Genomic DNA, 17,747 nt, shown 5'->3' on the forward strand with positions numbered 1-17,747 from the left:
CAAATTTTTTTAAAGGAGGATTTTTACAGAACAAATGGTGACGATCACGAGAGCTTTTCCATAAAACTAAACATGGCGATGCTGATGTGCTGAGTTGATTGTCGCCGGTCGACACCTCAAAGATCTAAAGAACGTTTAGACTCTTCGGTTTAAGATCGCCGAGCCGAACTCAACCGGACGGATACACGACGCCGGCGGGTGATTTGTCCAAAAAAAGTCGTTGTTGAAGAGTTCATTAAATCCCCCGAAGGAGGAACAACTCAAAATAAAGGAAGTAAAAAAAGCCTAAAGAGTAATTGCATAAATATATTTCTTTGTTCAGTTGGTAAAATGTAAAGACTGACGGTTCGTTACGTGAAGTTTGTATTATTTGCGTCTTCGCTGAGCTTGTTTGGTTCTTTATTTATTCTGCTTTGAAAAAAAGTAAATAAACCTGAGGTGACATATGATATGAACGTTGTTTCATAAATACATTTGTTTCTTTAGCAAAGCTTAATTAAATTGTATTAAATTGTAATAAATTCACTTGATAAACTTGAGTGTTTTCTTCAAAGAGTTCATTTAACTTAACTATTGACAACATATTGGAACTCTTAAAAAAATCAGATGCCCAATAATGTTAAAATATTCTTAAACATGTAATAAAGTTTGCAATTTTGCAATCTAATTTTATATCATTGGTGATTTTTCTTAATCATTAAAATGAAGACATTTTTCTGTGGTGTGCCGGACAATTTATTTCTGCTTCAGACTTTAAGTGCAAACTGTATTAACTTTACAGGCGTTACTACATTTTACGGAAATTATGACATTATTGGATGCTGCGAAACCGTTAACCTCCAATTTTCTCCTCATGCAGAGAAGTGATGAAGCAGGAATATGAGCCCAGTGTGCTCGTGAAGTTGGAGTTTGAGAGGTGGACTTTTAGACAAATCACCCCAAAAAAAGCGGACGGACATGAGGATGTTCAGCTCCGGGGGCAAAAGACATGTTGGAAGAGTCCGGGACCGAGTAGAAAATCTCATTGTGCACTTGTGTTTAGCTCCTTTCTTTTGTTATCTCAAAGGTTTTCAGAGGGAATAATAATAAATTGATCCCTTTTTCTCAATGTGTCTTTGCCCGTAAAGTGACAGCACATGTAAACTTAAAAGTGCAAAAACTGCCAACAAAAAGCAAAGCAGATGAAGTTGCTTCTCAGGTATTGTTTAGTTGTCCTGACTGCACCTCTACTCTCTTTCTATCACAACGTGTAGTTTCTCATAGCTAATGCCACCCAAAAGAGAGAGACTGCTTATTGGGTTTTTTTCTTCAACTTACTCTAAAAAATATAAAAAATAGTAATAATCGTACCGCTATTAAAAGACATCAACAAAGTTATACTTTTACTACGAAAACACCTTTTTTAAATCGTCATTATTATCCCTCCTCTCTCGAGTCTCAGTCGGTCGGAAAAAAAGTTTTAAACGAGAAACAGGAACGCCGTCGCTCACTCTGAGAATATTGATCAACTGTGGGAAGGCACGAACCCCCCCAGGCCAATAATAAATGATGGATACGTCTGATATAGTTGTTCTGACACCAATGGAGCTGAAGTCAAAGGTCAGTCAGTGGTCCGAGCACCCCCCTCGGCTCCGGTCGACACCAGAGACCCAAGAAGGTCTTTTACTCCAACAAAAGGCAGAGCTGACGTCTCTGTCTTTTGTAGTTTACTCTGCTTCCCTTTAAGAAACTCCCCAGAAAAGTGAGTTCAGGAATCTCCACAGAATTAACATTAAAGGTAGTAAATATTCCACTCTGCTCCTTCACTCGACTCCTCGTAGCCGCCTCCTTCAGCCGTGGTACATTCAGTAAAACAAAAGAACAAACGGGCCTAACCCAAAATGAGGACAATCCTCATTTGTTGAATTATTATATTTTTTAGTTTTTTGGTTCCCGCTATGGTACAGTTTCCTGCTGTCCGCGAAGGTCGTCGTCGTCGACCGTCGATCGTTCGCTCGGTTCGCCGCCGCCGGTGTCCACGGCTACCGTTCCCGTCTTGACGGCGAGCGGGCGGAAGATCTCCGACGTGGCTCGCGTCACGCTGTCGTAGGACGGCGGGGACGAGGTGGAGGAAATCGTCTCGGAGCGCTCCATCCCCATCAAGCTCGAGCCGTAGTTCTCCCTCATCATGGCGGCGATCAGCCCTTCTTTCTCCGGCGCTTCCTCAAATGCGCCCTCGCCGCCTTCCTCGCCTTCCTCCCCGGCGTGCCGAGGCGTGGTGATCTGGCGGTACAAGTAGGAGGCGGCCTTCAGCTGCCGCCGCACCAGGTGTCGGCGGTAGCACCTCTGGATCACCGTGGCGGACACATCTTCCTGTTTTCGCCTCAGGGTCGTCGTGATCGGCTCGTAGGAGATCTTGGACGGGTTGGCCATCATGAACTTCTCCTCCATCTGCTGCTTGAGGGCGTCCATCTCGCCCGACTCGCCCAGAACGCGCTTGGTGAACGCAAAGAGGATGTCCAGGCAGTGGATCTTGTCCCCGCTGACCATGGGGAGGTCCATGGTGATCAGCTTGATCTTATTAGGCTTGCTGATGCGCAGCGGCTCCGACAGCGAGTCCGCAAAGTCAGACAGTTTGGCGTACTCGATGAACTGCGTGGCCTCGGAGTCGAACTTCTCCCAAACCTCGTAGAACATCTCAAAGTCGTCCTCGCTCAGCGGCTCGGTGCTCTCCTCCGTGGCCACGCTGAAGTTCTCTAGGATGATGGCGATGTACATGTTCACCACGATGAGGAAGGAGATGATGATGTAGGTGACGAAGAAGGTGATGCCCACCGACGGGTTCCCGCAGTTCCCCCGGACGGTGGTGCCGGTGTGGGGGATGTTGGGGTTGCACTCCTCGGGGGAGTTGTTGAGGATCGGGCTGAGCAGGCTGTCCCAGCCGGCGGAGGTGGTGATCTGGAACAAGCAGATCATGCTGTTCCCGAACGTCTCGAAGTTGAACATGTCGTCAATTCCCGCCTGCCGCTTCACGTAGGCGAAGTTGGCCATGCCGAAGATGGCGTAGATGAACATGACCAGGAAAAGGAGGAGCCCGATGTTGAAGAGGGCGGGAAGGGACATCATGAGGGCGAACAGTAACGTCCGGATGCCCTTAGCGCCTCTGATGAGACGCAGAATCCGTCCGATACGGGCCAATCGAATCACCCGGAACAGCGTCGGCGAGACAAAGTACTTCTCGATGATGTCGGCAAGCACGATACCTGAGAAACAGAAAAGAAATATGTCAATCAAGTCAGAGCGGCGGCCATGTTGATGTAAACCGCTGTCATTGTGACCGTTGTAGCAGGCTGACTTCTGTATAAACTAAATCGTTTTACACCAAGTAACGGACTACTGAGGCGGGGTTCTGCAGAAACTAAAATCATGTTATGAAGCGTAGAGAGCCAGAGACAATAAGTTAAATTTAACAACTTAATGATTGATTCACACACTCTTCAGAGCAAGAAAAGCACATTGCTGTGACTTTTCGTTTGATGCATTTTCTGTAACCGGTGTAGCATTAGAGCAGCTAGCTTCTGATCCTCCGTGGTTCTAATAATCACGATAACACTCTTTGTAGAGTTGAGTTTGATGTCATGCTGCAGACCGAGCGATGCTGTGAACCAGCGCTATGAGGAGCCAGGACCACTAAGTCCTCAGCGTACATCAGATGGTTGATAAGACGTTCCCCCTCCGTACTTCCTGTCTTACACTCTTTTAACTTTTCAGAAAGGTCATCCATATACAGATTAAACAGAGCAGGTGACAGTATTCCACCTTGTCGGACGCCATTGGTCAGTAGGAAGGGTGCAGATACACTCGTACCCCGTCTAGCTCGCATGGTTTGATGTGAATACCAAAAGTGCAGAATCCTAATCAAGTATGGAAGGAGGCCCTCGCTCTTGTAGTTCGACAAACAATTTAGAATGATTAACTCGGTCAAAAGCTTTAGATGCATCCAGGAAACACATAAATATTGTATTACTAACAGCTTCCTCCAGTGCACATATACGTACGTCTGTGTTTACTGTTAAAACCAAATTGATTGTCAGGTTGTTATGTGTTCTTCAAGCCTATCTAAGAGAATTCGTTCTAATACTTTAGAAAGTACACTAGCCAGAGCAATAGGTCGGTCATTATCAATGCTGGATATTTTACCGGGTTTATCTTTGATTGCTGGCACTAAGAACACAGTCAGCGTAACACTGGACCTCTGTGTTCAGCATGCTTCAGATGTTCTGCTGTTCTCTGGTCAGGGCCACATGCTTTGTTCACGTTCTCAATGGCATACAGCACTTCATCAGGTCTAACACACACACACCAGCATCATTAGGAACATCACCAATATTAAATTCATCGCTCTTCACTCTGTTATATATCCCTGTAATGCTGGATGAAAAGGCATCTTCGTGTTACCGGCAACCTCAACTTCTCTCCAGAAATCAGAGCCTTTACTCTGCTGAAGCCTTTTGGTGATGGAGTTCGCCCTCATGGCCTGTTGTTCACTCCTTTTAATAAAGCGCACGGCACATTTAAATCTAGCATTTGCTTGTGTTTCCTGTGTTCACACTCTGGACCATGTCTTGCCCCCCCCCCCGGTATTCTGCGACCCACTATTCCCTCGCTTAGATCGGTTTGTGGATTCTCCTGCCCCATGAAAATCATTATTGTGAAGACCAGACTGGTTTTTATAAAAGCTCGTCATTCATTTTACAACATCCGCAGGTTACTCAATATAATTCACACTTCCCACTCTACACTGGTCCCGGAAGCAGTTGTTTCATTAGATGCCGAAAAGGCTTTTGACCGGCTCGAGTGGGAGTACCTATTCACGGTCTTGCAGAAATTCGGTTTTGGTGATGTTTTCGGCTCCTGGATTAGACTCTGATATTCATCTCCGCAAGCGCGTCAGTACCAACTCACTACGTTCCCCATATTTCTCTTTAACGAGAGGCACACGCCAAGGATGCCCACGTTCCCCCTTGCTTTTTGCAATTGCGATAGAACCATTGCAATTATCCATTGCATTGAAAACATCTCCACTTTTGCAGGGAATACGGCGGGGTGGGATAGAACATCGTGTGCCACTGAAAATCATGATTGACAGAGTGAAGTTCATCCAGGTCTTGTATACACAAGATGTCAGCGGCTCTCCACGAGCGTGTCAACAACAATGCGTCGTGCTTTGTCCCGGGCACACGAGCCACGCCAGTTATAGGACACGACTCTTAACGCTCGTGTGTCACGGTCATGTCTGCAGGGCAGCGGATGTCCCGGCCTCGGGCGTGTTCCTTGAAACAACAGGTGTCCCTTACACCCCGTGACCCAGCAGCCGCGGGGGCGTCATGGGAACGCCGTACAAAAGTCCCTTCTGGCCAAAGCTGTGGCTCATTCATTTGGCCTACGTCATTGTGTTTGCTTCTATGTTTAGTATGTGTTTCTGACGTCACAGTAAAGAAGCACTTACACGCTTTAAGATTAATACGATCTTAAGAGGTTTTGCTGCAGGATAAATGTATTCTGAGTCGCTGGTACAGGAGATACTATTTGCAGTTAAATCGGCTAAAATCAATGAGCTGAAGACTATTAGTTGCCCAAGATTCTCCTTTTATTTGAGGACCCATCATACATCATATAAAAGCTCTCCGTTTGGATATTCCCGTCGTCTCGTGGCAGCTCTGCTGTGATTACAACTTGAGTAATTGGTTCTGAAGGGCTGAGTCGTCTTTTTTCCCCTCTTAACAGCGAGTCAAACACTGTAATTCAAGCGTCTTTTCCTTGTTATCCGGGGAATGATAAACTCAAAGAGTGAGCCGGCCTGTCATCACCTTTAGACCAGACCAACACGCTCCCCTATCTTTCATCCATCTCCTTGCGTTGAGTTATGGGCGACGGAAGGGATGAGCAGGGGGGAGTCGAGAGGGAATCACCATCACGTCGTACATCAACTCGACTCCCCCCCCCCCCCCCACACACACACACACACACACATCCTGACATATCCCTCACACACACAGCTGATGTAACAGGTCAATCATGTTTGATTTGTCTGCAGGGACCGTCCTCTGGCAGCTCTGATTGCTGCTGTTACCTTCACCTCCCCCAGGCAGCCTCGTCTCTGGCATGCACATCCACACACACTTAATTACACACACACACACACACACACACACACAATCTTGTCACGACACTGATAGCTAAATTACCTGCTTAGGTCGGTCCGTGCTGCCTCGGCAGGCTGTTATGTCATGTGTGTTTGTAGTGTGCGGGGCTGTATACGACCATACGGGACCTTGGTGCAGGGTAAACATCAAGGCCACCCGGATGGTCATTTTCTTGGCAGATAATTGTAAGGTGGACATTACATCAGTCACACACACACACACACACACACACACACACACACTATATACTATAAGCTATCGTCTCCTATTTTGTGAAAATATTCATATTGATTTGGGGACATTGACGCGACTTGATAGCGAGCTAGTCTTGTTTCTCAACTGTGTTATCGACTTTAAATCTTGTTTGAATAACGTTAGCTTTATCGTTAGCTTTATGTCTGAAATAAGGTCTGTGGTTAACACAAGCTTAACATATTTTAAAGTTTAGTTCTCTTAAATAAAATAGTTTAACGTGTCTTAAAAAAAGAGTCGACTAAATGTATCTGCTCACCGACGATGGAGAGGATGACGACCACGAAGTCGAAGATGTTCCAGCCGACGGTGAAGAAGTAGCATCGCAGCGCCACGATCTTGACGAGGCACTCGAAGGTGAAGACGATGATGAAGGCCAGGTTGATGTTGTTCAGGATGTACTCCATCCGAGGCGACTGCTCGTCCGTCTCCACCATCATGGTGATCATGTTGAAGAGGATCAGCACCATGATGATGATGTCGAAGGCCTGCTTCCCCACCAGGTCGAAGAAGAAGCCCTGCACAGAGTTCTGGAGGGAGATTCATTCATTATATTCATGTACTTTCTTTTGTACTACCTGCATAAACCAAAGACTGTCTGCAGTAGAAACGATCACGTTGCTGCCATATGTTTTGCCAAGATGACATTATTTTGGTTGTTGATGGAGCAGCTACAATGTTAGCATAGCCTAGCGCTGATCAAACCAAACTACATTCAGAAAACAAGCATTTTAAAAGTGGTTTGCTTGTCGTCTTACGAAGAGAACTAACAAAACATGAGTTCAGACTTTTTCCAAATCACCATTGTTATACAGTTATTTCGGCATCATTTTCTATCTGTTCATTGAAATTAAATCACAGCTTGTTTGGCCATGACTAGATGCATCAGTGTGTATCTGTGTGTTGGTACCATAGGTCGGGGGATGGGCTTCTGGGGTTTCTTAGAGCCCAGTTTCTTCATTGCATTGTAGTACTTCTTCTGCTCCTCAGTCATGAAGATGTCCTGTCCTCCTAAGTAAACAAACAACAGCAACAACTCTGTTATTCTACACAACATGATGCTATGGATGGATCACTGAAAGGGTCACCGACACAATGTCACTTCAAGAGAAACGTACCAACAAGGAAGAGACCGAAACTGACCAGAGAAAAAGAAAACGACGACAGGAAAAACAGCTACACACAAGAAATAACTACAAAGAGACACAAAAAGACTACAAAGAGACACAAAAAGACCACAAAGAGACACAAAAAGACCACAAAGAGACACAAAAAGACTACAAAGAGACACAAAAAGACCACAAAGAGACACAAAAAGACTACAAAGAGACACAAAAAGACCACAAAGAGACACAAAAAGACCACAAAGAGACACAAAAAGACTACAAAGAGACACAAAAAGACTACAAAGAGACACAAAAAGACTACAAAGACACAAAAAGACCACAAAGAGACACAAAAAGACTACAAAGAGACACAAAAAGACTACAAAGAGACTCAGAAAGACCACAAAGAGACTCAGAAAGACCACAAAGAGACACAAGAAATAACTACAAAGAGACACAAAAAGACTACAAAGAGACTCACAAAGACTACAAAGAGACACACAAAGACTACAAAGAGACTCACAAAGACTACAAAGAGACACAAAAAGACTACAAAGAGACTCACAAAGACTACAAAGAGACACACAAAGACTACAAAGAGACACACAAAGACTACAAAGAGACTCACAAAGACTACAAAGAGACACACAAAGACTACAAAGAGACTCACAAAGACTACAAAGAGACACACAAAGACTACAAAGAGACTCACAAAGACTACAAAGAGACACTAAAAGACTACAAAGAGACACAAAAAGACTACAAAGAGACTCACAAAGAGACACTAAAAGACTACAAAGAGACACAAAAAGACTACAAAGATGTTTATATTTTTATTCAGCGTACAAACAAACAAATAAATAAACAGACAGCAACACGTTACTGTGTAATTTTGTTTTGCATCTATTCGTTTTATACTCATCTTTCGCTTCTGCTGGTTGAAGTTATCGATGATGACGCCGATGAAGAGGTTGAGGGTGAAGAAGGAGCCGAAGATGATGAAGATGACAAAGTAGAGGTACATGTAGAGATTGATCTCCTTGATCGGCTGCTCCTCAACCTGACAGGAACACACACACACACACACACACACACACACACACACACACACACACACACACACACACACACACACACACACACACACACACACACACACACACACACACACACACACACACACACACACACACACTTTTTTACTTTTTTAAAAGGAATCACGTCGTCATTTTAGGGTCTTTTAATGTATTACTTCCTGTCTGATTCAAATCCTTCTCACGGTAAATCTTTCATTTACTTCAGCTTTACGTGATTTAATCTGAGTTAATCCTTCGTCTAATTTAAAACTTAATCCACTTTTCTCTAATTGTCAAAGTTGTTCTTAAATAATCTAATCGGTTTATTTGACCTTTTCATTGGAACCGGAAACATCTCTTTGTCTGAGTTCATCTCTTTTCACCTTTTGATTTTAAATCTGATCTGAAGTTAAAAGCCAAACTGTTCTCTTTAACTTACAGCTCGTGAATCCACCGCTGCGTACATGATGTCCATCCAGCCTTTGAAGGTTGCCTTTGAAACAAAAAACAAGCGAACAGATAATGAAATGGTGACCAGCTGTGATTAGTGATGACTACGATGAATACAATGTGGAACTATCAAACAATCTATATAATCTACTGCAGGATGAAACACGAGGTTCATCTCTTCAGAGCCCTAAAAACTACGAAACAATAACATCGTCAGCGAATCATCACTGGTCCGTAGAAATCATTTAAGAAAAGCAGCTGTTTTTAGCTTTGAGATGACTCTTCTTTGGCTAATCCAAAGTGTTTTAAATCACTTAGAATTTTATTACACCACTGACATTAATGGGACTCGAAATCTGGCAGCAGTGGGATAAAAAGTTAAAAAGATCATAGTTGCCAATTTCTCAAAATGCTTGCCAATGAACCCTACATTACAGTCACTACGAGGAACTTTGAATTTGTGTTCCTGGTTCAGAACCAGTTCAAAGCTTCTCACAGTAACTTTAAGATGGTTTTCATTGGACAGCAGCGACAGGAAACCTTTGATTAAAGGGTCACAAGTAGAAACTGCGGATTTAAGGGTCACTACTGTCATTTCTCTGCACCTCCAACACACCGAGACCGCGTCCTGAACCGGGAATAACTGAACAGAAGCAACATTTGTTGAGTCAGAACGCCATGGAAACACCGCCGGCTCGCTTTTCTCAATAAAAGATCAACAAGTCCTTTTATGGACTTTCTTCCTCAGTGGGGGGTAAAAGGATGGAGGGGTGGTGGGGGGGGGGGGGGATAAAGAGCAGGTGGAAGTAAAGATGCAGATGTGAAGGAACAGCACACTTTGGTCTGAGTGGGCGCCTGCCGTCCGTCACTCAGACCTGGAATCAGCTCGTCGCCGCAGGTGATCTATCACCTGTTATTATTACGAGCTGTTGGATGTGAGCGAGATGGAGGCCGCTGTAAAAGATGACGAGATCAGACACAGGTTTTTAACAGACGTGGTGAGTGGTGATTGGTGGGTAAACGAGGAGCAAAAGTACAACTCTAAAGGTACTTGTACATCACTTGGTTATTCCCATTTGATGCTAATTAATACTTCTACTTCAGATTAATAATACTAAATATAATCAACTAACAAATTATGATTTTATGACATCTGTAAGACTAAACTGGTCCCAAGGAGCTACAAGCTACCAGCAGCAAGCAGAATTCAACTAAAGAGACAAATATGACTTCAAAGAGACAAAAAACAACTACAAAGAGACACAAAACAACTACAAAGAGACAAAAAACAACTACAAAGAGACAAAAAACAACTACAAAGAGACACAAAACTACTTCAAAGAGACACAAAACAACCAAAAAGAAACACAATAGAACTACAAAGAGACACAAAACGACGATCACTGTAAGAAATGTAGTGAATAACACTAATGCACTGATAATTTCAGACGTCCACAGATTTCACTAAATTCTTTCTCTCTGCATCACCATCTTTTATTTTTTTTCCTCCTTTTTGCAGCGTGGAGCTATTTCCAGATGCTAATGGAAGGGGTTGCCCCCGCCAACCGTTGCCATGCCGACCAGCCAAAACAAGGAGAGAGGAGAGGTGCTGAGCGACTCGTTGCCGAGGCGACCGCGCTCTCTCAAGTTTCCTCGGTGGCCGACAACTTCTTCATACCCTCGTCTCCTCATCTCCTCATCTCCTCCGTTAGTCCTCCATCGTCCCCTTCTCTCCTTTTCTTTGTGTCCTTTCCTCTGGCCTTGTCCTCTTCTTGTCTCCTTTTCTCTCCTTCAGGACTCAATCCTTGGAATCGGTTATAAAACCACCTCTGGGTTTAATTTAGAGGCATTTTAAATGAGGAACATCTGGCTGTCGAGGATTTAAATGATTTTTCATTGATATTGACGAATATTTTTGATATTTTATGATTTGTTTGTGTCTGAAACTTTCTTGTTTCTTCTTCTGATGAAATAAAGTAAAATCTGACTTTTCCTCCATCCATCCCACATCTGTCCTCTTTCCCTTGAATCTCTCCTCATTATCTCTCCTTCCCTCCATCTCTGCGGTTTCTTTCTTTCCGTTTGCAGTTTGAACCTTAATGTTCTTACTCCACTTGTACATTTCCTCCCTCCCTCTCTCTCCCTCTCTCTCCCTCCCTCCCCCTCTCTCCCTCCATCTCTCCATTTCCCTCCCACTTGGCTGGAGTCGCTCTAAAAATAAAAGCCTCTCAGACGCTGATTGATTGGAGGCTCTCAGGACTCCAGTGGTGGGCGACAAAGAGTGCGAAAGAAATGAGAGAGAGAGAGAGAGAGAGAGAGAGAGAGAGAGAGAGGAAGGATTGTAAGGAAAGAAAGCAAAGTGATGAGGAGATGGAAAGAGGAGGAGGCAGCGGAGGAGACGTATAATTGGCTTTGTCCATGTTGTGTTTAATGACAGATGATGGAGAGACGAGGAGGGAGAGATGAAAGAGAGACAAAGCAAGAAATGGACGATGAGACAGAGGAAGATTTAATGATGTAGACGTAGATGGTAAATGAACAGGCCTGCTGGGTAAAGGCCCAGGGGCCCAAAGTATTAGGGCCCCCCCTGATCTTCACCTACACATTTTCCATAAAAGTGACAAAAACGACTACAAGGAGACACAAAATGACAACAAAGAGACACACGACGACAGAAAGGGGCCGAACAAATAATTGAAAAGGCGTTTTTTCAACGACTGAACAACTTCTTGGCCGTAAATAACTGTTCTGATGTCTTTCGACAGCACCACAGCACTGAAACTGCTCTTGTTAAGGTTTTCAACGACATCCACTTAAAAACAGACAATGGCAGAACTTCAGTCTGAGTGTTACTGGATCTCAGTGCTGCGTTCCACACGGTGGACCATGACTTACTACTAGGAAGACTAAACATCTGGGTGGGACTCTCTGGCACAGCACTCAACTGGTTTGAATCCTACTTGAAGGACCGAGAACACTTTGTGTCTGCAGCTCATCACACATCAGAGCTGACTACAAGGACATGTGGTGTTCCCCAAGGTTCAACACCGGGGCCTCTTCTGTTCCACGGCTACATGCTTCCACCGGCTCAGATTATGGAAAACAACAAAGTGTGTTATCATAACTATGCAGACGACACACAAATCTACATAACTACATCACCAGAGGACTATAATCCCATACGAGGGCTGCAATGAACAAATCATGAGCCAGAACTTTCTTCAATGAAACAAAATAAAACAGAAGTCATTGTTTTTGATACCAAGGACGAACGATTGAAAGTCAGCGCTCAGCTTCAATCACTGATGTTAAAAACCACAAACCGAGCCAGAGATATAGGCTTAGTTCTGGATTCAGACCTCTCTGTAACAAGTCATTCAGAACGCTGCAGCTGGAGTCCTCACTAAGACCAAGAAAGTGGATCACATCAGTCCAGGTCTGAGGTCTTTGCACTGGCTTCCTGTCCAACAAAGAGTTGACTTTAAAACCCTGCTGTTGGTTTATAAAGCACTGAATGGTTTAGAGCCAAAATACATCTGTGATCTGTTGCTACCTCATGAACCATCCCGACCCCTGAGGTGGTCTGGGACCGGTCTACTTCCTGTTCCCAGAGTCAGAACTAAACATGGAGACGCAGCGTTCAGGTGTTCTGCTCCACATATCTGGAACAAAGGTCTGCTGAGACCCTCAGCTCCTTTAAATCAAGATTGAAGACTTTTCTGTTTGCTGCTGCCTTTAATTAAACCACATTCAAGGATGTTAATCTATTTCTGCATTGTACTACTGTATTTTTAGTGTTTTAATGACAACCCAGAGCCTCTCACCACTTGCAGCAGCGCCAGGTATCCGGCCCCAACGTTGTCGAAGTTCACCTTGACCTTAGTCCAGTAGTAGAGCGAGTTGTTGTTGAGCGCCTCGCACTCGGACTTGTTGTTGATGATGGACGACTCGTAGATGTGACCCGTGCGGTTGACGCAGCGGCCGAACTTGCCGGCGAACAGGTTGACGCCCATGATGCTGAAGATGAGCCAGAAGATGAGGCAGACGAGCAGCACGTTCATGATGGAGGGAATCGCCCCGATCAGAGCGTTCACCACCACCTGCAGCGGAGGAAACGAGACGCCGTCACACGCGACTTTAGTCTGCTTCTTTACGGTTCAACATTTAGGAAAAGAACAAGTACATTTACTCAAGTACTGGACAAATTAGAGGTACTTCAACATTACTTTACAACTCAAGATTTATGCACTCAAAACATATGTGAAATTAAAGCTGAAACAGTTATTTTATGTCGATTGACTTAAAATAACTGTTTTGTTCATCTTTCATGTAAAGAAAGCCATTTTCAACTGATTCTCTGATTCTCTGATCATGTCTCTTTAAAACTTAATTTGTTGAGTTGAGTGAACTAACGTAAGTTGACTTGAAATAAATGAATATATTTACATTACGTTTATGATAAAAGATCAGTTGATTTCAATATTTTTTAATAAAAATATATGTTTTATAGTTAGTGTTACCAGTAGTGGAATGTTACAGAAATACAGTATTTAAATTGAGGGACTTGTACTTTACTTCAACTATACTTCTACACCACGACAACTATTGTGCTTTTATCTCCATATTTATTTGATAACTGTAGTTTACAGGATTAACATGCAGGATAACATATCAAGAGTTTATAAAACTGTAAAATGTCTGTAAAATGTCTATAAAGTATAGCTGAGTCTCACTACTATGTGGTAATAGTACTTTTACTGTAACAGTGTATTGTTACTGTGTGGTATTAGTACTCTTGTTGTAACAGAGTGTTTTTTACAGTGTGGTAGTAGTGCTTGTGCTACAGTAAAGGGTCTCTGGTGTGTTTGTGGTATTAATACTGACTCTTACCCTCATGCCTTCAAATCTGGAGAGGGCTCTGAGGGGCCGCAGGGCTCGAAGCGTCCGGAGAGATTTGATGGCTGCAAAGTCTGAATAACCCAAAGTGTTGGCAACCAGACTGACCAACGAGACCTGGAGGAGACGGAGAGACAGAAGGAGAGTTAACCTCTAGTCCAATGACAGACGGAGACGACTCATCAGCCAATCAGAGCTGTGGATTTGAGGAGAGACAACGTTAGTTTGAACATCAGCTGATTGAAGAATCCTGAAGGAGAGGAAGGAGAGACGAGTGAGTAAACTAAAGTTTGACCTGTGAAACAAAAACATTTACGTCTTTGTATTTTTCTGCCCTCTAGTGGCTAAAAACGGACGAGTGCAGCTTTAAGTAAGTAGATTCTGTTTCTATCATTAACACTTTCTAGTTTTCTCAGATCTGCACGGTTTGACTTCTGTGACCACTGCAGTCCAATGAAAAACGTCACTTATGAAGACGGCCAGCCGTAAACAAATCACCCAGAAAACCAGAGAGAAGGAAACTCAACGCATGCATATGTATGGTGTGTGTGTGTGTGTCACTCTACCTCGAACTAATAGAGAAAGAGAGAGTGTGCTCAGAGATTACACATCTTTGTGTTTGTGTGTGCAGAGGTTAAAAAGCCAGCGCTGATCGTTTGGCCTGAAGCTGTTGGGACTCGCTCTCTCTTTGTCTCTCTTTGTCTCTCTTTGTCTCTCGCTGCTCTTATTTATAGCGTTGCGTTATTGCAGTGGAGCGAGATGCAGAGCAGCCGGACGACTACTGTAACACACACTACCTGAGAGTCAGCTCACATCTCGCTTTAACGACTGTAAATATGTGTCATGTGCCTGTAATCAGCTGCTATTTATTTAAGTTTTTAACTTTCAAACTTCCTTTTAGTTGATGAGTTGTGGTCATTTGTCATGTAGTTTTTGTGACGTCATCCATTGGTTTGCGGACTCAAGTTTGGCGTTTTGCCTTCACCATGTCGGATTATAGCCGTCACCATCTTGGCTTTTGGCCATTGGCATCTTGTTGTTTTTTGCTGTCGCCATCTTGTTGTTTTTGCAACCAGTGAACAGGAAGTGACCACATCTGGACTGAGGAGGAGTGACGTAGAGACGCCGTATACGTCTCTGGTAGAGACCTGTCAATCACTGTGTAGCCCCGCCCCTAAAGCATCCCCTGCTTTATGGTCTGTTTGACTCTAAATGGACCATCATTTACTAAATGAACATCATGCTGTATTGAAGAAGACTTGAAACTAGAGATTGAGACCATAAACTCATGGTTACAATGTTTACTGAGGTAATAAATCAAGAGAGAAGTAGAGTCATTTTCTCATAGACTTCTATACAACCAGAGGAGTCGCCCCCTGGTGGACACTAGAGAGAATGCAGCTTTAACACGTGAAGATAAAGGATAGGTTCAAATGTTTTCAAGTCTGTCTTGAAATGATACTTACATGCCCAAGTGTACATTTAAATCAATGTAAAAAACATTGAACTGAATCAACCAATCAATCAACCAATCAATCAATCAATCAATCAATCAACCAATCATGGACTTACATCGACGATGAGGAAGTCGAGCCAGCACCAGTAGTTGGTGAAGTACTTCTTGAAGCCGTAGGCGAGCCACTTGAGCAACATCTCCAGGATGAAGATGTAGGTGAAGATCTTGTCTGAGTACTCCAGCACCACCTTGACCACCTTCCTCTGCTCGATGTAGATGTCCTCAAATGCCTGAAGGGGACAGCAGAGAGGGAGCGTCAGTCAAGTACACGAGTATAAAGGAGAGTACACGAGTATAAAGTAAAGTACACTAGTATAAAGGAAAGTACACTAGTATAAAGGAGAGTACACTAGTATAAAGTACACTAGTATAAAGTGTATGTCTGACCAGCGCTCCGGAGCTGAGGAGGATCATGAAGATGATGAAGGACTCGAACCAGCTGTGCTCTACGATCTGGTAGCAGGTCTTCCTCAGTCTCCACCAGGTCTGACCGAGACCCGCCGAGGTGTCGATGTCACAGCAATGAAACCTGGCAACGCAAACTGAGGGCGAGAGACATCGACAGAGACATACAGACAGAGAGAGAGACAGAGACATACAGACAGAGACAGAGAGAGAGACAGAGAGAGAGACAGAGAGAGAGAGAGAGGGTTAACTTACCGCTACACTTTTAAATCAACTGTCAAAATGAAATGAAATGAAGAATGTCAATGAGACTGAAACAGCGAGTTAATAAAGAACATGAACTGTGGTATAATCTCACGTCATTTCTAAGTGAACCCTCCTGGACTCATCTCTCTTTTAAACAAACAGGAGCTCGTGTGAGTCTCATACCCAGTGCCTTGCTCCAGGGCACGCCGGCACCACCACCACAAACACAAACCTCACGTCACGTCCGCTTTGTTGTCCACCGCAGACGACTCGGAGCATTAAGTGCTCCGTCCTTCCCTCTGGTTGAGAGGGAAGGACGCAGATATAGTGTTCAGAGGCGTGTTGAGTTGCGTAACTTTGGCCTCTTTGACAGATGTATGTGTGTGTGTGTGTGTGTGTGTGATGCCACCCTTACATCAAATTTACACTACATTTCCCAGCATTACTTACTATGTGACAGAACCGTATTTAACCTAAAACTCATGACTTTCCTCATTCGAATGTGCCTTTAAATTTAGAGGAGAATCTCACTGTTTTGAACAAACTTTATAGATATGAGTTTTTAACAAACAGATGAACCGACAGTCGCTTTCTCTGCTGAGGTCTGTGTCGGTTGATTGCGGCGTCCGCCTGCTTCCGTAATTACAGCTCTGATTACCTCGGCGTTTCTGTTGCCTTGGCTACTAATAGGCTTTTCACGCGCCACGCCGGCTGAGTAATCTAATGAAAACAAGCGAGTGGAAATCCGACACTCAATCAGCCCACTTGGCAGAGTTATTATCAGTGTGTGTGTGTGTGTGTGTGTGTGTGTTAGGAAAAGCCCCTCTGCTTGTACTGAAGGCGGTAATAAACACTTCTGCTGTATTAAGCTGTCATTGAACGCCTCATTTCATCACCTGTCGGCCGAGCAGACGCCTCCTACAGCACGCGCTCGCTCTCTGCTGCGTTGATCGTGTCGATCGGTCGATACCGGGAAACTACCGGATCTGACCCGAACCCTCTCCAGCAACACACTCTACATGTTTACCTGCACTAGTAGTGCAGCTTTAGGAACATCTTCTTTTTCACTCATGCTTCTTTACGGACTTTAACATGTTTGGTGTCTACGGTCAAAGTTAAAGTTACTGTAGAAATCTTGGAATTGTGGTGGAAACATCAGGGGGTGATCCCAATGTTCCCATTTCTCTCTACGGCGATAACTAAAGTATGTTTCTGGAGAAACAGGCAATGCAGTTTAAGAATACTGATTGATTTTTGATCAGCACTATGGAAGGGTATCGCTACGAGATACCTTCAAAGGTATCGGACAAAATAACCCAGTAACAAGTAGCATGGAAACAATACCTGCTAGCTATCCTTTTTGCATCCAGATCTAGAAAAAAAACGGACTATTTGTATGTTTTTGCTGCAGTCAATCACTGCAAGCGTTCTTTGGTTTAATGCACAGCAGCTACGACCCGACCAGCCGTGGTTACCTGCTCGCACACGTCTCTGCACACGGAGATGTCCGAGCTGTCGGCTAGAAGCTAACTGCGCTAACGTGCTAACGGTGCAAACAACAGTGACGGTGCTTTAAGAGCTAACAAGACGACAACGCGGTCCTGACGCCCGTGAG

The 17,747-nt window shown here is 44.0% G+C and overlaps 1 protein-coding gene across 1 annotated transcript in view; it reads right to left on the reverse strand.

The window, feature by feature from the left end:
- Positions 1–1,935: 1,935 nt before the first annotated feature.
- Positions 1,936–17,747, reverse strand: part of LOC306712076 (sodium channel protein type 2 subunit alpha-like) — a gene marked incomplete at both ends in the record, with an annotated part of 96,621 nt that continues 80,809 nt past the window's right edge. Inside the window, 9 exons of the mRNA XM_079181176.1 lie at positions 1,936–3,242; positions 6,697–6,967; positions 7,348–7,448; positions 8,462–8,603; positions 9,059–9,112; positions 12,894–13,169; positions 13,960–14,082; positions 15,538–15,711; positions 15,869–16,023. Coding sequence (XP_079037302.1) covers positions 1,936–3,242; positions 6,697–6,967; positions 7,348–7,448; positions 8,462–8,603; positions 9,059–9,112; positions 12,894–13,169; positions 13,960–14,082; positions 15,538–15,711; positions 15,869–16,023 — 2,603 coding nt within the window. The remainder of the gene's footprint in view (positions 3,243–6,696; positions 6,968–7,347; positions 7,449–8,461; positions 8,604–9,058; positions 9,113–12,893; positions 13,170–13,959; positions 14,083–15,537; positions 15,712–15,868; positions 16,024–17,747) is intronic.

This window comes from Pholis gunnellus, assembly GCF_910591455.1.
Source record: "Pholis gunnellus genome assembly, chromosome: 20".
NCBI lineage: Eukaryota > Metazoa > Chordata > Actinopteri > Perciformes > Pholidae > Pholis > Pholis gunnellus.